The 21132-nt window shown below is 36.6% G+C and overlaps 1 protein-coding gene across 5 annotated transcripts in view; it reads left to right on the top strand.

Moving 5' to 3' along the window:
* The window catches only part of ATP8A1 (ATPase phospholipid transporting 8A1), a 126569-nt gene that overhangs the window by 90005 nt on the left and 15432 nt on the right, over positions 1-21132 (top strand). For 3 of the 5 annotated variants that reach the window (XM_072862458.1, XM_072862457.1, XM_072862461.1), the window contains 4 exons: positions 2294-2372; positions 6349-6410; positions 11398-11454; positions 11938-12045. In XM_072862458.1, the coding sequence (XP_072718559.1) occupies positions 2294-2372; positions 6349-6410; positions 11398-11454; positions 11938-12045 (306 nt within the window). Of the gene's footprint in view, positions 1-2293; positions 2373-6348; positions 6411-8840; positions 9305-11397; positions 11455-11937; positions 12046-21132 lie in introns of those variants that run through there. The other 2 variants (XM_072862460.1, XM_072862459.1) reach the window with 2 other exon arrangements.

The following is a 21132-nucleotide window of genomic DNA, read 5'->3' as shown; positions in this document are numbered from 1 at the left end:
TTTTATTTTTTTTTAGCCCTGATTTTTTTCCTCTGCTGGTGATAAAGCTGTCTTCTATAGGCAGAAGTGATTAGACCTCTCTGTCGCTAGGCTGTATGTATTTGTACTGTTATATGGAAATGGATTACTGAAGCCTGTGGAGAAGTGTTGCAGAGGACAATAAGAACTGTCATTAGATTTGTAGAGGGAGGGACTTGGTACTATTCTTTGTCAATTTGGAGTTGTGATTTTATGGTTTAATTTTGAGTTTTGGGAAAAAATACTTGGAAACAGTTAGGAATGCGTAAGGGTGGATCAAAAGGAATCTGAGGCTACTTTTGGTGGGAAATGGGTGACATTCATCTTGGAGAGACTAGCACAAGTAGTAGTAAAAGAATGTAGGACTCTTTCATATATAAAACATACACAATTTCTACAGATTTGTCCATAAATAATCTCTTAAAAAACCTAAATGAAACTTTTTCCTGAATCTGCAATTTCATGAATACATTATGTTTGTAAGAGTTCCTTCTGATTTTGTTTGATTTTTCTAAATATAATTGGGACATTTCAAGTAATGTTGTTGTATGTTGAACTTGGGGACATTTTCAATCTGTCATTGAATTAACAATGCCTATATGTGCTGGTCTGTAGTAGATGTGCAGAGCTGATGCAGCATGCTTAGCTCTCATATCTGTGCCACTTGTGCTGTAAAACTGGAGTGCCCCTATCTATATAGAATTATTTGTCTAAACCGTGTTTGTTCACTGAAGCATATGAGATTTTTCTCCTTCTTCCTCACTTCAACCCTTCACCCACAAAAACAAACCTGAAAGTTGTAAGGAAACTAGGAAATACAGTTTCTTGTGTCACTGTGAATGCTTCACAAATATCAGACTCTTCATAGTCCATTAATACAGACACTTTTGTGTTGTGATAGTTTTGATAAATAATGTAAGTCATGAGTTACAATTGTTGGATTATTTTGGTTTTAAGTAAGTCTGTAATATTTTTATTATTGCACAGATGTATTGTTGACTTCACTGGAAATTCTGTGGCTATTGCCATACAATACTTGCTATGAGTAAACGTCTACAGACTTCCCAACTACAAAATTCCCACCTAGATAAGTTGAATAGTTGGTGTTAAAGATTTGGAAACATTACTGCCTTGAATGTTGATGCAGATGTTTGTTATGGTAAAAGGGATCAAAGGTTATGAGGTCATGACAGAGGTTAAAGGATTAGCATGTGACAATAAGAATTGGTCAGGAAAATGGAAAAGTAGAACTAATTTTTCTTGCACCCACCTGTGCTTTCTGTCAAATAAAAACTTCTGGTAATGACATAGCAAGAAGGAGAGACAAAGGTTAATGAGTAGCACAAGTTCAAATGGGCAAAGTATTGGAGTGTAAATTGGATCATACAACCTAGTGTAGTTGTATAATCTAACAAAAGACTTTGAGACATTGTGGAAAATGTTGTGAGGCAGGCAACTTAATTTCAATTGTTTGAACACCTTAACACTCATAATACACATCGGTTAGTTACAATAAGGGCTATGATTGTCAAAAGCATTGTTAATGAAAAAACATGATTGCTATCCTGAAGGAAATGGGTTACATATTTTTTAAGTCTTTCTATGTCTTTACACAGTATATTATGGAAAGCATCAATAGGTTGTTTATCCCTAAACTTAATACAGTTCTTTTCAGAAGGTGTATTTTACAAATGAAAATAAGTTTGAAAGTAAAATTTGAATTATTTGGCAAATACATTAAAGGAAGTTAAATATGATGAAGCTGTGCACTTCAAGGATGGAGCAGGTAAGGAGAAATTAAGGAAGGTACTTTTATTTGTCCTTTTTTTAATTCCTTTGTATGTGGAAATACGTAGGTAGGTATATGTAAAACTCAGGGTTTGATTGTTCTACTATCCAAATTTCTTATTACACAAAATGTAAATTACAAAAGCTAGAGTCCTTTTTAGCTGCCTATTTAGAATGTAGCAATTGCTCCAGTTGTCTGGTTTAGTTTAATTTTTCTGATGATATTCCCTTATGTATACATTTTAATTTCCCTTCTGATTTGAAATTAAAAGGAGGAGATAATACACACTTTTTTCAAAACATAAAAATAAACAAATGACCCATGAAGAGCTAAGAGGCAGAAAGTGCCTGTCAGTTATATTACTTCACAGTGGTGGCCTGAAAGAAACACATTTTGTGAATCTAACACACAGATAAAAAGAAAGGTCAGGGTTCACAGAGCTAGTTTATTGCGAATGGTTCTCATGGATTTTCTGTTTTCCCTTAGGTTTTCTGGGTTCATTGTTTAAATGGCCTCTTCCACTCATTCATTCTGTTTTGGTTTCCACTAAAAGCCCTCCAGCATGGTAAGTATTATGAAAAATAAAAATATAAATGTTGAAAGGTATGAAATATCTAAATGCCTTCTTTTTTCTTAGGAAAACTTTATAAGTACTAACAGTTTTGTGTGATTAAATTTCAAGATACCACTTCTAGAACTAGAGCAGATGCAGTATATTTAAAAGGTTTTATTTAAAATCTGTTTAAAAGCAGGAGTAATATTACTAAAACTATAGTATATATATAGTGTGTGTGTATATATATGTATATACACTATATATATTATATAAAACTATATAAATAGGTTTTAAGTAAACTGAAACAAGACGGAGAAAAAGAGATTGCTATTTCATTACACTCTTTTTGTTATATAATACACTACCATGGTAAATACCTGCAAGATCCTAAATCACTCCTGTCCCTTGCATTGTCTCTTATGTTTTATAAGCTTTTATGGCTGATGCGTATACCTTCTCTCCTGTTACTTCAGGGGCATACTAACCCATTAGTTTACATCTACATGAGGAGGCTTGTGACAGAGGAAACAGGGACACCTTGGACAGCTCAGTCCTGTCATTCTTCTCGTTCAACTGTTGTATATGCACCTGAGTTGCAGAAGGAAACAGGACAGTTGGGAGGAAAGCTGTATTAATTAGAGGAAACTTGAAAGCCTTGCTTCCAGTTTGTGGGAATGTTGGTGTGTATGGGAGCTCTCATAGGGGTGGGGTCTTGTTTTGCTTCCACTTTGTGGGGAGAAAAAAAAAGTTTGTACCCTGCAGCTTTTCTGTAAAATTCCTAGTCTTCTCAGTTTCCCTGATGTAGCCAAGCAGTCTGCCCTGACACAGGGGACAGAAATAATCTCATGGACATTTTGGAACTGTTGAGACTAGATAGTGAGACGATCACAGCTGCTTGTGCCCAAAAAGGTTAAGGGGAAAACTTCTTGCAGAGTATTTTATACTCAGTGACTTCTGATGGGTAAAGGGAAGTAGGTAGTGGCTTGTTTTCTCTGAAAGGCCATGGGATGTGAGTTCAGTGGCAGTGGTTTGCATTGGAGAGGTTTAGACAGCCCAGGAGGAAAGAGGTCCCAAAATGTCAATGCATACTCTAAAACCACATCCTCAAATCCAAACCAAAATCCCCATTCCAAGCTGTAGTCAGTCCGTGTGAGAGATTTATGCATTACGTGATGGAGAAATGTTTAATGAGTATATGTGGTGAAGCAGAATAGAGTTCATGTGTGAATGGCAAAGCTGAGATACTTGCAGGCCTCTCTGGCTCACAGCCCCTGGGCTAGAACTGACCTGCTGGCAAGTGGCCTCTACAAGTCTGAACAAATTGCCTTCTGTCTTCCTTTTTCATTCCTAGAGAAAGGCCAGGTGAGTAAGGGGAGCAGAACTGGGACCTGGGGATTGTGTACATGGTGGGCGGTATAACCAGTACCTGCCGTGGGTCTGGCTGGTGCACAGAGTTCTCCATGAAGGGGATATGAGTGCAGGGTGGGAGCTGCTGTTAATTAAATCTCTGATGGCTGTGTGTAAAGAGGAAAGGGAAGTATTGCTATTAGTTTCCTAGGGAGGAGCTGATGAGTGCCAGAGAGATCCACCAGAGAGAGAGGAACTTCTGAGAACAGGTCTCAGCCTCCACCTTCTCTTAGCAAAGAAGAGATACAGGAGGATCCTGAGACATGAAAGGAGGAATGGGAAGAATGGGGGATAGCTCAGCTTAGCGCATAAGAGTACTGAGTCCCAGCACTCTGACTGATAGGAACAGGCTTAGCTGCCTGCCTCTTCCTCTGTTTTAGCCTCATTATGCTCTTTACTGCTAGGTATATATTGTAAAGCAGCAGAGTGCATATTTGAGCAGGTACTTATTAGAACGTTGAAAATCAAATCTTGAAGATCATGAAAGTCTCTGAGCTCACAGTCTATCCTTTTCTTTGAGCATTTTCTCCTGTTTAGTCTCACTTGTCCACCTCTTTCTTGTCTGTAAGTGGAAAATTTCAAACTGCATGTGTTGTAGTAGAGTCTACCAAGAAATATGCGATCAGAGAATAGGTATGGGTTTGTAAGAATTGTTTGTCAGAATTTGCTCCATGGGACCTAATCATTGTATAGGTACACAAAACTAGTCTCTGCGCTCCATGTGCTGTCATGTGGATATGAAAAGTGACAAAGACATAAATCTTCACAGAAGCTTCTTCTGATGCAACTTTGTCAACATAACAGTAAATGGCAGAAGCCAAACTTACATGTACAAGTAAATCCACCAACTGCTCTCTCTTTTGTATAACCTTTAAAATGAGCCATGGTCTCAGCTTTGTTGTCAGGCTTCCAGAGCTCTTGTAGTCCTTTGTGGTGTGCTAGTCTGTTCAGGGAGAAAGTTAAATCGGGGAACTGCCAGGAATGCAACCAGTATTGCTAGACCTAAGGAGGCAGCCACTGTGAGCTCCTCATCTTGGAATGGGAGAGGGCTAGGTTAAGGAGGACTATTTGCAAGCATTTTTATTCTAATTTTTTGTGTGAACTTTCACCTGCTGTCTCTTCCAGAATATCAATAAATAGAACTTTTTTTTTCTGTGATAAGCTGGCCTCACAGGTCCTGAAAAGCTTTTAGAAAGGAGCACTCTTCATCCACAATTAAAATTCATTTCATTTCAAGCATGTGTAAAGGTGATATGAAGGCTGGAAAAACACTCAACACAAATATGAAAACATACTTAATTAGCAGCGTTTAATATACTGTATGCTAGCTGAGGATAGTGGAAAAATAAGTGTTTTCAACTACAGACCATTTTTATCAGCTTGTCACCTTCCTCTGGCCAGCCCAATCAGAGCAGTTTTAAACCCACCCCCACCCCCCAAAAAAAACCAAACACCTTTATTCTCTTTCCCCAAGCACAGCTTTTTAACAACATCCTTCCTTATGCTCTCTCAGCATTAGTGGGTTTTATTTTTCTTTTTTCTTTTTTTTGTCTTGTACTTTTATCCTTCCTTACTACATGCACAGTATTTTGATATCTCTTTATATGATGGCAGTAGAAAGCAATATCCCAGTGATTAGAATCTCTACAGCAGAGTAAGTGCTCTGGTTTAATTGCAGTGTATGAACAATCTCAAGTGCTAAAAGCATTTCTATACTGAATACATAAAATTTAGCAAGCTCAATACTTCTAATTGAGAATGAGGAATTCATTCTAGAGAGTTGTGTGTTGTCCCATGCCTGCCAAGAACTTTCACAGAACTGGGATCAGAAAAGCCCATGCTCTAGCAATAGTCATAAAGTAAGTTCTGTTAAATAAGCATAAATGCACTGCTTCAGAATTCTGAACTTAAGAACCACAATAGATGTGATTTTTATGCAAACGCATCTCTTTAGGGCAATGCCTCTTTGCATAAGTGCTGTGTGTGTATCCATATGTGCAAAATGGATCCACAGATTTGAGGTGGGTAAATTTTGAAAATGTTATGAGTAACAAGCATCTCAATAATTAAATTTGAGTATATTTTGTATTTTTACTTAAACTGAATCTCAGAAATACAGGTAAGAGAAAAAATAAGTTTCTATACCAAAAATATCCAGAATCAGTGAAAATCTGACTCTCTAAGCTTTCTGTTTACTTATATGTTACAATCAGTGTACACTATAGCTATTATATTTCATATTTTTCTGAAGGTAAGATACTGTATCTCTGATCTTAAAAGTCACTCTAATTAAATTACTACTGAATGCAATATTAGTCATATTGGTATATGATGTTACAAAAAGCTCCTGGTTCTAGTGTGATTCCTGAAGTCACTGAAAGTTTTAAAGGACTGAAAATTATAAAAGTTCTAGATCTCTACTGTTTAATACAGTTGAAGGTGAAATCTGCTGTTAGTACCCTGTAGGAAGTGCTACCATCTCTTTTGTACCAAAAATAAGATTTTGCATATATATACTGCTATTGTGGATATTTAAATGTTTAAATGTTTTTATTTTTATCACTGTTTCCTTCTCCAGGTACCGTATTCGGCAATGGTAAAACTTCAGATTACCTGCTACTGGGGAACACTGTATACACTGTAAGTCTTCTACAGCGATCTGGTGCTCTATCAACTGACTATCTATATTGGCTCTACCTTTAACTCTTAAAAACACGTGGGTTTATTATTATTTATAATTCTCCACAGAGAAGACTTGATTCATTGTAGTGCCTTAAGAATAAGAAATAGCACTCGAATGAGTCTTTGAGAAGTTTGAAGTGCATTTCGCATTCTAATTCCAGTTTTTAAAACAAAGCACTTCAATAAAGATGCAGAAGATACATTTGTCCTTTACTGGAAACTGTCTGCTTTTTAAATAATGGGAATTGTAATGCCCTAATTAGCATGCTCATTAATTTAAGGTAAGTTTCTGCACTGGAGAAATCCCAGGTTATTGGATATGGAACTGGCTTGTGGACTTGTGAAGATACAATTCTGTTCTCCCCCTCTTAATTTATCATGGGGCCTTGAAGGAAGGATAGAGCCACATGGAACCAAGAATCGTGGGGTGCCTCTTTGGGGACAGCCAAACTGCCAGAATTACACCTGACCCACACCTAACAGTAATCTTCTGTTACTCTTGTAGATATTAGTAATTATTAGGTTGTTTTCTTTTAATCTTTTATCTCCTGGAATAAATTAATGAAGCTAAATACCTGCTTTTCACTTGCTGGGTATCAGTGTTACCCAACAGATAAGGGTTTTCCAAGATCTCTCTTAGAAGCAAAATTAGACTTGTGCTTACTCTCTTCTGTTCTTCAACGTTATTCAACGTTAAGAGTTTAATTAATTTTTCAACTTCCTGTTGTTGGCAGATACAAAAAACAAATTAATTCTTCCATCAAGATAAGGGGGCTGTAATACAAATACAGATTCACATCAAAATTGATTTCCTTAGGGAACAGGGAAGCATCATAACTGAAATAAAAGGAAAGTATTCTAGAATACATTGTAGTCCTTTGGGAATGTAGCTACTGTCAACATCTCCTATGTATGAGAGAACAATTTGAATACTGTTTTCTGGTCAGCTAACCAGAAAGGTTAAAGAGCATAAAGGGCCAAGTAACCACAGCCCATTCTGTGTATTTGCTACTGCTGTGGCAGTTAAAATAAAATGTTTCGCCTGCCAGTCCGTACATGGACTTTAAACTGGATCTTTCAGGCACATTGAAAAATTGTTTGTCACACATTCTCTTGAAAGTTTATTTGCTCTACACTTCTCTTTCCCTGTTCCAAAAGCCAAGCACAGCATGTTTTGTCAGCAGTAGTCACATATGATCATGCAATCTATCATATGATGAATTGATCTCCATTAGGGATGGATGGAATATCCTGGGTAAGTGTTTTCTGTGCAAGTCTTAATAAAATTAAGATGTAAGGTCACAGTCATTGTCATAGCTCAATCCTGACAGAAGCAGTTCAACAGACACAGGTCTATTTGTATTATGATCTCATAACACTGAGCAGTGTTTAGAAGTCGGTCATTTATCTGAATGTCACTGCTTTCCCCAATATGGATAAATACTTCATAAGAGTATCTACCAGAACCACCTGTTGTTTTAAGTGAAACAGGTTCTTCTTGGGGAGAGGTTCTCTGCACTGGGTTTTCACCCTACCTACAAATGTTTCATTGTTTACTGTACTTAGAAGTTGCAACCTTGCTCAGTTCAGCTGAAGTTTATTTTATGAATTGTACGTATGTGTACCTGAGTTGCATAACTTCACCTGTCCTAGCACCTAAGCCAAGTTTTCTGATAGCGTCTCCTTTTCTTTGATTGCTCAAAAAGTATCTTTTGTATTGGCCATCATTTTGTAGAGTGAGTTAGCACTGTACTCTTGTTAAACCAAATTATTCAACATACTGCTGCAATCATAGCTGAAGTTCTTTCCTGAAGTGATCTCAGAACTTCATCCTACCCAGTCGTTCTGCTCTGCGCTTCCTTCCAAAAGCCAAGCTCGGTGCCAGGAGAAAACAAGTTGCATATGCTGTACTAGGAGTTTACTGAATTACACTAGGTGCTGTGGAACTGACTGTTCAAAAAGTGCTGTCGTTTAGGTTGTCACCCATCAGTAGATGGATGAGTCTTGAAATCTTACAGTACAGCAGAACATCTGAGTATCATCTGTGACATCAGCTGACTCACAAATATCAAAGCCTGTATTTTCAGATTTGCAGCAACATTTTCCACCACCTTCAGAAATTAGTTAATTTCTGATACTTTCGATATAGTAACCTGGAGCTACTTGTTACTGTTTGTCAAGCTGTGTCCATAAATGATAAAACAGAGGTCACGGTGCAATTGTTCTGTCACCTTCTGCAACTGATTTTCAACTAGCAGAGCTGAAACTTCACCATCTTGAGAGGCTAATTGCTTGCTACTAACCTGCAAGAATGGCCAAGAATTTAACAAGAAAACATTATTTCACCATTATAAGTCCAGACAACCTGCTTTTTCATTTGTTTTCCAGATTCTCCACTTTCCTTCACTTCAGATTGAAAATATGGGGAGGGATGGGGTTGCAACTGATGTATTCCTGCTCTTGCACAGGAGTTCAAGGAGGTCTGGAGCACACATGAAGATTTGAGAGACTTTCAAAATTGGGGGGGAGGCATTTTTTTGAAGATTTTAAAAAAAAATATGTGCATGTGATGTGCACTGACAGTTTTCAGTCATTGTCTTGAAATATCAAAATCATAAGGCTAAGGTACTTATTCTTCCCACTGCTTTTAATCTGTTTTTAGGAAGTCTACATTCATCACTTGTGCAAAAATCAGTAACAAAGGGATTCAGAAATTAATACAGTTTCTTTGGATCCACAAATAAAGTCAGGAATGTGCACTGATTCATATCATGTCCTGGAATTATTTCTTCAAACATAAATTTCAAATAGGAGTAGAGTGCCATGAAAATATTTGTATGACAAATATATCTGTACCACAGAATATGAGTCTGATTTCTTGTTTCCTGGGTAGGATTCAGTGAGCTATTGTTAGTTTCAATCAAGGGGAGGAGGGAGCAATAAAATCCAAATTCTTCAGTAAGCTGCTGTGCATAGTTGGTAACTTTGTTAGGGAATCAGTTAAGATGTAAGGAGGGTATATATTCACATAGTGAATTCCTACTCCATTTAGACAGACCTGCAGTGTTTGTTTTGTGTATGCATTTTGCCTATGCAATGAGAATTCTTGATCTGATCCTAAAGAAGGATGTTTTATTTTCTTACAGCTGACTCAAAAGTAGCAAGCAAGTGTACCAGATGACAAGTTTGGGGGGGGGGGGGGGTTGCCATAATTCATTTTTTTCACTCATCCAAATACAGCACCAGAACTGGATAGACTAAGTAAATTATAACACTCATCATGGTCCTTAATTTTCTTCTAATGAGATTTCACACATGTTTTAGATAATGGAATTGTGGCACTGTGGGGTTTTTTGTCCTTAATAATGCAGCAGTAGTTGAAATAGGAGATTCCAGAATTAAAAGCATAAACTTATAGCTAGGATGAAAGCTTTCTGGCAGGATTTGTATCCTTCTGTGCACCAGACATAGCGAAAGACTTGTCAGATATATTTAACCACTTACTTTCAGCTTCTGATTGAAGTACACTTCTTCTGAGTTTCTGAGGCTCCTTGAAGTTCAAGCATAGACAAACTCACTTGCATCATTGCTGCCAACCTGGCCAAGAAACCAGAGTTTAAACTGTAGTTGTTACAGTTGGAGCTTGGTCTTTGTGACTCCGTTTTTCAACCTCATGTTATTCAGATTGCACATAAAGCAAAACTTATGATACAGGTTCACACGTGAGTTACAAAATATAATAACTTTCTTTGATAAACAGAAAACTTGTTTGTGTGAATTTCAAAGGAAGGAGATAAACAATGTTCCTGAATCAACTAGTCCTTGCTGTGGGATTATAAACTTCCTACTACTGCTTATCTCTAAACTAAAATGGAGTATGCCCTACAGGACAATAACATGACTTTTTCAGAGACTGCTCCATAAAAAGAGTAAAGATGAGAGGGAAGAATGAAAATGACATAACAGACTCATTCAATGTGTTATTTTGTATGCAGAACATAGGTCTTAGGCTGCCAACATTTAACTCTGGCTTTTCAGGGTTTGGCGAAGGTGATTAATTTACTAATGAAGTAAACAAAACTTCTTTTTTCTTTTTTTTTTTTTTAATGTAGACTAGTGTAAGCTTGATCAATTGCAAGTTTTCAGCCCAGCATCTACATCTTTTAAATCTGTCTTCACGCAGAAAGTAGTAGTCATCCTCTCCATAACTAGGGGGTCTGCTATCTCTACTGAAGTGGACTACACTTTTCACGAACCTTTCTATGTAACCAAAATACCATCGATAAAGAAGCTAACAACTCAGTAAGAGCCAGACTTGCAGATTTCTGGGAGGCAAGGGAAATGTTTAAAATTTCTAATACAAAAGAAGAGTCTTCCAAATCAAATGAGTGGAGATTATTAATGGAAGCTAATAATTCTTAGTGTTCTATTACTAGCTCATTACTGGGGTGTATCTTTAATTCTTCTAGTGGCATTTTACTGTGGTCATTTCAAAGGGGCACTTCAGATCTTAGTGCACACACTTACAAGAAAAGAGGAAAAATACCGCTAGCTGTGGTCTAAAAGAATTTCACTTTGGGGCTGCTGAGAGTCCTACATTTTTGGGGGAGCAGATTCTGTTAAAGCAGAAGGGCTCTTCCATAGCTTCTGCAGGTCCATAGATCAGATTGCTTTACAAACTTTGGTTTGGATTCTATTACACAGCTAGGTGCGTTGACACACACAGTACTTTGTTGAGTATTATTAAGAAAATCACATTTAAATTGAAGAGATTGATTATCCCTTCTGTTACTTCATTTGTGCAAGTAAACATGAAGTATGAAAATCATTAAGCTTTTTCTTTCGTTCTCCTGAAAATGTAATGAAACTAATCAATTCTGTATGTTAAGTAAGATTCCCATATTAAATAAGAATCCTCTCTCTGTCTGTCTCTCTCTCTTTTAAGTTTGTGGTTCTAACTGTGTGTTTGAAGGCTGGATTAGAGACCTCATATTGGACTTTGGTAAGCCAGTGTCTTTACCATATTCTCAAATGTTCTATAAAATACAATGGATGAATAATTGTATTATTTTCTTACTTATTATATTACGCCCTTACAGTTTGTCAGCCCTGCCCACAGTATCAAACTGAACTGTGGTACTGCATGGAAAGACAGAATATCCACATACTAAAAATAAAGCTTAATATTGAAAAGGAGGACATTGGGATAAGGTTCAAAGTAATCTTTAAACTAGAAAAATCAAATTACTCTGAACTGATTGTAATTGAACTTGAATTGGCTTAAAATGCCATAATATTGCTGCTGAAAGTATCATCTTGCTTTAAAAAATAGCTAGCTGAAGTAGCAGAGTTAAATTAATACAAGGCATGGAAATTTCATCCAATATATCAGAATCACATTGTAAATACTAAGTAGCAAAGATCTTTTTTTATGTCATAATACATCTGTGATGATTGTTCTGTTTTCTTTTTTTTTGCTTAACAGTTCAGCCATATAGCTATCTGGGGCAGCATAGCACTTTGGGTAGTGTTTTTTGGAATCTACTCTTCTTTGTGGCCAGTCATTCCTATGGCACCTGATATGTCAGGAGAGGTAAAAGTATATTTTAACTAATATCTGCATGTGTGCAAAGAATATTGTTTCAGTCTTTAGTACAGGCCTAATCTTTACTGGATCCTTCTGCTAACTAGAGGTGCATAAGAGGGTTGCTTCTCTTACACCTTCAATGTGGTAGCCATGTTTATTTAAAATATAATTAATTTTCAGTCTTGTGAAAATGCGGCTCAACTAACAGGCTGTGATTATATGGTCTAGTGAGGAAGAATAGACAGGTAAGCTGCTTTGCAGTTCTTTAGTAAGTTTTAATTTTCTAAAGAGAAATCTTACCAAATTCAGAACTCAGAATTACAGTGCTTATTGGGCTGGAGGCTTTTTTTATAATGAGGTAGCACAAGTAGTGCATTGGTTAAGGCTGTTTTTTTCATGTTCAATTTTACAAATTTGCTAAGTATTTGAAACTGTAAAATGCCTCAGAAAATCTGAGGTGGCATAACATTGCATGAGCAGCTGCTTGTCATGCACACATTTCCTTTCCTATTAATGTGCTGCTTAGAATGCCTTATTGTACTGTATCTTTAATCTTTTGACAGTAATTACTGGTTTCTCTTTCATTTATTACCCCATTTCTGTAAACCTGCTCTGAATATTGCAAATAGGACTGAATCCATAAAAGATGCCTAATTGCTGCCTGTGCTGATCTAATTGGGACTTCAGTCCAAAATTCTCAAAATTTGGATTCCAGACACTTTTCCAGACAATTTTCAAAATTTCTGTTCCATTCAGTTCCAGAAACATGTGAAGTTTAGTATTAATTTCACAGACACTAATGTCTGCTTCTGGGCATGGCCAGTACCTCCTGAGCTGAGAAGTTTGGTGTGCATTCTCAGTGGGAATCAGAAACTGAGAATACCTGCTTGTTTCAGAAAGATGTTCTTCTAATGGTTCTTAAAGCATATCAACTAAATAAAATCTTACACCAGTAAAAGAGTGAGTGCCTTTAACTCCACCTTTATGATATAATTCAGCAATTTAAAAATTCATGCAGGATGTGGGAAATTTAGGTGCATATCTCTTCCTCACTTGAAGGTAATTCAGACCCCCAAATCTCACCTCCTGCATAAGCAGTCATGGGAAAAATAGTATATAGGCATTTATATAACTGCTACGTTTTAATGGAAAGCACAAGGAATTAACTTAAGTACTTGGACACCTAAGAAAAAAAATAATTTTAAATTATACAATTTCTTGCTGGTTTTCCTCTCTATTATAACCCCTTACCCATGTATATATGTAGATTTTGTACATTACTGTGTTGCCTCCACTACTCAAAAGTAATTATGTACATTATTCTAAATTAAAGTAATTGAAGCTATCATACTTCAGCATTTTTCTTCATATACACTGTATTTTATAGAAGAAATAGAATGTTTTTGGAATTTGTTATTTTTAGAGATTTTGTAAAAACTTAATACATTGATCTTTAAGACAGAAAAACTTTTATAGTAATAAGCACAGTGGGAGCAGCAGGGTGTGTTATATTTGGTATGACATAAAGGTGGCTACTTCACTGTTGAAATAACTGAATATTTTACTTAGTACACGTTCAGTCTCTGAAGTTATTGTGAGCAGAAGATGTTTTTGACGGGAATGTAATTCCTACAAACTTGGAAAAACAGTTGTTCGTAGAGATGTAGCTGTCAACAAAAATAAATACTCTTGGGGTTTGAATTCGACATGACACCAAAGTAGTCTGACTTATGAACTCAAATTCATTTATTTGTTGTGATAAAACTGTATATGTACTTGAAATGGATAGTCTGACTTTGTTAGTGTGTTTGTTTATGCATATATGCGTATATAGTAGCTTTAGATGTGTGTACGTGCATGCAGTTGTTTGGGGGAGTTGTTGTGCGAGGTTGGATTTGGTTTTGTGTTCTTTCTAAGAATATAGTCAGAAGTCTGTAACATCAGAATAAAGTCTCCTAAACATCTGATAGACCATAAGAGCTTATTTTAAAAGGTCTGGTCTAGCTTTTTGAGCTGTACTCTGTGCTACTGAAAGTCCTGTCGATGAATGCTGCGGCTCAGATTGGAAGCAGCATTTTTGTATGCTCTCCCGGAAGCCCCCTCGCTGACCAGGTGGTCTCTGGCAGGGCAGAATTCACTGGGTTTCTCCAAAGCAAGTCCAGGCCTTCAATAAGTATTCAAACTAAAAGGTTCACAAATTTAACTGTGAAAAAGATTGTGGTGTGATAGAAGCAAATCCATACGGACGTCTCTGCTTGCCTGTGCAAATACTGCTTGTCTGATTTCTTCAAATGTGTGAGTCAGACTTGAAGACTTCATCCAAGTACATTTGGCAGAAATTAAATGAACAAGTCAAAAGCTGACCTCCACTTCTGTAGCTTTTTGTCTGTTTTGCCTTGGCCTGATCTGATAAATTACGCTGAAGGGGATTTTCAGGGGTTTTTTTCCCCCAATGTGGTTGTTAAAAATGCCCCTTTTCTAATAAACTGTAGAGCTGGTACCAAGAGTTCTACCTTAGTAGGTTTACAGTCTTACGAGTCAGTATTCTTGATACAGTATTCATCCAACCATTCCGTCCCAGCTAGATGATGGTATCTGTCTTCTGCAAACATCTTTTCATGGCTTCTTTTAGAAGAGAAGGAAAAGAACCTACTGAAACACTCTAATAAGGATTCAGTCTAACTTCTTCATATTAATGTCATGAAAATAATAAGATTCTTGCTGCTTATTGCTGGGTCTATTCCAAGAAAATAAAATACTAATGCTCTTGAAGGGGAGAGAAAAAGCATATGGAGCTGATGGAAAACTCATTCATTGGATGCAGAGGAAAGGTTTCATCTAAATATTTTGAAACTCAGATTTTTCATCTATTCCTTTAAAATACTTATACAGCTCTGATAAATGTGTTTAAACAGAGCACACTACAAGATAATGCCTCAAGAAAAAAATAGTTGTAATAGAAGAAAAGAGTCTGCTCATGCTGCAAAAACACTCTTATGTTGGAGCACTGAAGCTAGCAGCCCAAAGTTAAATCATAAGAATTGTTGGTTTGAGTTCATCTTTTAGTATCAAAGCATCACCCAATAACTTACTGAACAAAGAAATAAGTATGTCACATTTTTGCAAGTTTTCCCTACTTTTTACACTAATTTTGTTTCCATCATTTTGCGTATCATTCCGATTGTAGAGAAGATAATTAAAGTTGGCTTTTACATATGTGTGGCTGTATGTTAGTAGTACAGAAGGAAAGATTGTAAAATGCTGTGCTCTAAAAGAAAATATAGTGAAATGAAAAATGATTACTTTCTGACAGAGTGCCAGCAGTTTTGTTCATTGTCTAGGTCACTACCCCCCTTTCTTTGACATGTTCCTAATACTATAATCAAGTGTATTTTTCTTTCTCTCTCTTTTTCTCTGAGTTTTCCCAAAAAAGCCAAACAAGGACCCCTTTGATCCCAAATGCCCTGTTGATATAGAATGTTGAGGCAGTTCTGGCATCAAGACCTTTGTTTTCTGGTCTTTCAAGATTGCTACTCCCACACTGGACCAACTCGTCCCAACTGTACAGTACTGTTCCTCACAGTGTGGGAACTAGATGGCTGTCCATGTTACAGTACTACTAAGTCCTATAAATAGTGGTAAATAGGTTGCCAAATAGGTAGTGCACCAGAATAGTTGAAAGGTGGCTTCTGGCTCACATAAGCAGAGGTATCCTCGCACAAGTGTTCTCCTGATACGAATAACCGGTAGTTATATAGCCGGTATCTGTTAGAGATTGGTAACAGGCATCTGGGTGATAGTAGCTGAAACATGTTTCTTTACTAAAACTCTGACAAAACCTTAGAATCAGCATTCAAACAAGAAACCAGTTACATTTCATCAACCTTAAAACAGTTTCTATTCCAGTTTAAAAAAAAAAAGTCCCTAGTGAAGAAAACTTCATTCATTTTCCCTGATTGATGATGTTCAGATGAAAACTGTTAGTTCACCATTGTCCTTCTGCAGACACAGCCTAGAAGGAAAAATGGACAAAAAATGTGAGAGAAGCAACAGGATTTATGAAGCAGAAGAAAATGGAAGAATGGGCTGTAAAACTGAAGAAGGAGATGTGATGAAAAAGGGGTGATAACCTAAGTAGTTAATTTTATAGTATCCATGGCTAATTCAGGCAGATCAACTTGAAGCTATGAGTCTTTTAGTAGTCTGAAACAAGAGTTATGTATTTTATCATTAATTAAGCTGAAGTTATTATTTACCTTCATATTAGTTTTGTTTGTACTTTAGATTCATTCATTTAAAAATATGTCTTGAGTTTATTCCAAAGAATTAGGGACTATATTCTTCTAGTCTTAGACACAGATCTTAAAATACTAGGAATTCAAGTTTTATCTGCTTATATTAATATAATACTAATATATAATACTAATAATAATACTAATATATAAAGTATTAAAATACCTTTTCTACCAGGAGGATTTTGGTAGTAGTAGCAAAACATGGTTTCTGTTAGAGGGAACTTGAGGCACAGTATATGAGAGAGAAATATGGAAAACATTTCAAAAGTTTTCAGTGATTTTATAACAACTTTGCAGTCTCAACATAGACTTTATTACAGTACAATGTTTATCTGCAGTAACGTTTATTCACGCATTTGTTGTCTGTCAGTACTGTCTAGTGTGGAAGCATCTGAACAACCAGCTTTACAGGTTATTTTCTTAATATTTTACTTGTAAAGGTTGTGCTTTTAAGTATAGATGCACAAGAAAGGAAAAAAAAAAAACTTCTTTGTAGGCATTTTGTGGTTAGATTTAACACCGTTATGGAGAAGTGGGTCATGCCACAGGACAGCTATTTTGACCCATTACATGAAACAAGCTCCATTTAATTTCAAAAAAGGTGCCACTACGGACCAGAAGAACGATTTAATTGCAGACCTGAGTAAATCAACTGCATGGATCTCTTTCTCTACTACATTGATATAACTGAAGTTGATACTTTAATGTGTGTATTTCATACTAGTACAACTCCTGATTCTTCTGGGTTTGTTACTTTTGTGTGCTCTGAGTTGTTAGGCCTTCTTTATACACCGAACTGATTAATAAGTTAGCTTAAAATTATAACACTTACTGGAATAAGTATGACATTGAGATTAAAAGCAAAAGTTCAGTATCTGCAGAACTTTTTAATTTATTGTGGTAGTGTAGATAATGCACTGTAAAGTTCTCCAGAGCACCATCTGTTTCTGCTCTGTCTGACCCAGGGGATCCATAAAACTACTGACGGAAATTGAAGTTAAGGAACAAGCATGTATTTTACAGAATTTTAGATCATTTGATTGAGGTTTGCAGAATCTTTGTGAAAAACAGTAATATTCCTTGTTGGGTGATTTAGCTGCACCACGTAGGAAAGATGTATTAGAATATACTATACTAACAGTATTAGTTTCTTAAATATTGCTTCCCTCTGTATTATTCCGCATAACCTGCTTATATGGAATTGTGCTTGTTAAAATACTAGATATACAACCTTTAATCCCTTTACTGATTTTTTTTTTTTTTTACACACACCCACAAAAAAAAAAAAAAAACCAACTTTTTAAAAATGTAGGTGTCCAGATACTTCAGTCTCTAATGAACAGGTCTTCTCTGGGGAGATGTTCGTCTAAAGTCTGATCTGAAAGGGGGCATTTGTTTTAGTCTAATGAAGAGCAAAACCAGTATTCAGGCTAGTACACAATCATAGAATGGTTGAAGTTGAAGTGGACCTCTGGAGGTCATCTGGTCCAACCCCCCCGACACCTAGAACAAGTTGCCCAGGACCATGTCTAGCTGGCTTTTGAATATCGCCAAGGATGGAGACTCCACAACCTCTCTGGACAACCTGTGTCAGTGTTCAGTCACCCTCACAATAAAAAAGTATTTCCTGATGTTCAGATGGAGCCTCCTGTGTTTCGGTTTGTGCTCACTCCCTCTTATCCTGTCACAGGGCACCACTGGAAATAGCCTAGCTTTGTCATCTTTACACCCTCCCTTCAGGAATCTATTTCCATTGATAAGATCCCCCCCGAGCCTTCTCTTCTCTCAGCTAGATAGACTTCTTCAATGAAATGAGAAGTACAGTGCCATGCTTTTAAGGGAAGCTGTCAGATAACTCAGTTGACAATCTGTATTTCTAAAAATTTCCTTGAGCCCTATATGGTAAACAAATACCGAAGTCGCTCAATTCTCACTTCATTATCACAAAACTTGTGGAAAGTAGCCATTCTTCAAAGGCTAATACCTGGGGTAGTTATGCTAAGTTAGCCAGTAATTTTTTTTTTCCCCTGCTTCACTGCTTATTACCAATCTGGATTAAAATATTATGCAAAATTCTGGGTCTTCATTTTGGGTGGAGTAATTGGTGTAGTAAATTTTAAGCGAGGGACTATTGCTTATTTACAAAGCATGTTTGAAACACACTTTTCAAGAACATTGAAATAATTAAACAACAAAAGCTAGGGTCTTCTTTCATAGTCCAAAACTTTTTCAAGCCCATCCTCAGCAAAAGGCCCCTATGGGCATTTTCCCACATTTTTAGCACATCTTCATCCCCCTCCAAGTTTTTTCCCAGCTTGTCTTTTACAGACCTGTGAGTCTTTACAAAACAGTAATCTGTATCTATCGTCCCCTCTATACCTATGTGAACCTCCTATTTAGAGAAATAAAATGTTTCAGTGTATGTTTGTGGAGAATATTATTGCTTCATAAAAGAACTCAATGATTTATTGAAGATTTTTCAAAGTGAATCAGAATTCATCCCATAACACATACCCATTTTAATCATCTATCCTCACCTGAGAGCCTAAAATTATGTTACCATTCTGATACTAACATATTTTAGCTTATTCAGTTCTTTAAATATAAAGTTTGCTTTTAGTCTTTCACTTCAGGAATCCAAAATATTTTCATAAGGGTTTTTTCTTTTCCCATTTAATTCCCATTAGGTAGTTTCCATTTTGAGTCCTCAGACCTTCACGGTTTAATTGTACTTAGTCTAGTACTAGATATTTGTTAGCCAGAGTCTGCTATTCCCAGATACACTTCAAAGATCTTATTCCATATTCAATAGTTACATTCCCATTCTTGTTCTTTAACTGCACAGGTACAAACAGAAACAGCAGGGCTGATCTTTGAACTACCAAATTTACCTTTTTTGCTTATGATGGTCTGTCTTGGTAGTATTACTGTTTTAATAGTCCTCCTTTTTATTGCTTAGTCTTTTCCCAGTATCAGCATTTAACTGAATTCTTTCCCTCAGCATATTATTGCCAATCTCCTTTATTAGCAGAAGTTATGTCTTTTTTCTGTTTAAAATGTTATGAGTCAAATCCAGTACACGTTCCTGTTGCAGTTATGCACATGACACTTAAAAGACTAATGATGCTTAACTGCCATCTTTTTCCATAGCAACTTTCTCTCCTGATGCGCAGTAGTGAGGAAGGACTTCGGTTCCTCACAAATCCTAGTGAAACTCAATGTTTCCTGTACTCCTTCCTGGTACACCTATTGCAGTGCAGACAGCCCCTATCCTGGTAACAAACTCTGTAGAACCACCAGAACTCATCCGCTCATCGTGGCTTTACATCTCCTTTGCCAGACACTATTTCTTATGTCATCTTTGAATCAACTCAGAGAGGTTTCCCTGTGAATCTTTTGCTCTGAGGCAAAAGAGGAGAGTCTGGCCTTTTCTTGCAGAATAACTAATGTTCTCTGATTACAAGCACGATTAAAAGTAGTGTGATAAATCTCACCTGGACAACATTTTCTATCTTGTTTAATTTCACATCCAGGTGGATAATGAATTTTTTAAAGGTTATTTTTCAGGTCTGTTAGTTCGAGTTGTAGTGCAACCTCGTTAGGCAAACTTTTGCTAACAGGACTTTCTTCTCTCCCTAAATCTTGGGGAAGCTTTTTGTGTTTGTGTGTCATTCTCCTCTCCAGCTTTTTGAGGAAATTTCCAGGCAGTAATATGTATTGTGAAGCCTTTTTTCTTTACTCTTTTCCTGCTTTTTATCTTTGAAAGCACTTCCATCACTGTTTCTTGTCTAAAGTCAACAGAGATAGCAACTGATAATTTCTTGTCATAAGAGCTATTCCTGGCAACAGGATTTATTGCTGGTTCGTTTGGGGGCTTTTTTCCAAATGTGAAATATCCGTTGAGGTAACCCAGGCTTTCATAAAATGCAAGGAAGGAATTAAATGCTTGTGAACTTAATTCACAAAGTGAAAAGGAGCAACCACTCTAAGCTAGTCACAAGAACATGTAATAAGATGCCGTCTTGCATTTCATCCCTTTCTGGGCTCAAATGCCTTACTGTGGTTAGAGATAAATGCTAATCCGATGATTCACAAACCTGACCTCCCACAGTTAGACCTTTATCACCTGTATTTTTTAAAATAGCCATTTATCCAACAGTTAAATACTAGAACGTTCACCCCAAATGAATGTTACCCAAAAGCCAGAGGTCAGTTTCTCTGTACTTTGCAACTTTCAGGGTAATGTTTTCTGCTGAAAGGGTGACTGAAGAGAGAACTGTGTCTTCTGCTGTTCCACTTTGTATGGAATAATCAAATATTTACTGGGTTAGATGAGACAACATGCTGGCTTTTGAGTGGTTAAGGTATTCTCTAGGAAAAGGCAAGATGTTTGTTCCAATGGATACTTAAAATATTAAAATATTCACTGAAACAAGGGACTGAACTACGGACACATCTGTAGAAGAGAGACCTAAGTCTCTGTTAATTCTCTGTATTGCTCTGTGTCACCCCAGAGGTACTTCGTGAAGCTTTAGGATTTATAGTGCATGTCTGTGTTTGTGAGCTTTTGTATATATGTATTTATTATTTATAGTATTATTTATTATTTGTGTTTGTATAATTAAGACCATAACCTTAATCATTCCTCTGTGGGATACAGTCAACCCTTCATACCCACCTGCAGTGAGGACATCAGTGATCTTGCAATGGACTAGTAGTATCCTTAGCTGAAGCAAATGAGAGAAGCTAGGGAAAAAGTAAAGGCATGTTCTTTAGTCTATCCTTACTCATTTTTCTC

The sequence above is a fragment of the Ciconia boyciana genome, chromosome 5 (assembly GCF_034638445.1).
Source record: "Ciconia boyciana chromosome 5, ASM3463844v1, whole genome shotgun sequence".
Taxonomy (NCBI): Eukaryota; Metazoa; Chordata; class Aves; order Ciconiiformes; family Ciconiidae; genus Ciconia; species Ciconia boyciana.
The sequence above is the reverse complement of the archived record's forward strand: the minus strand, read 5'-3'. Positions and strand labels throughout refer to the sequence as shown.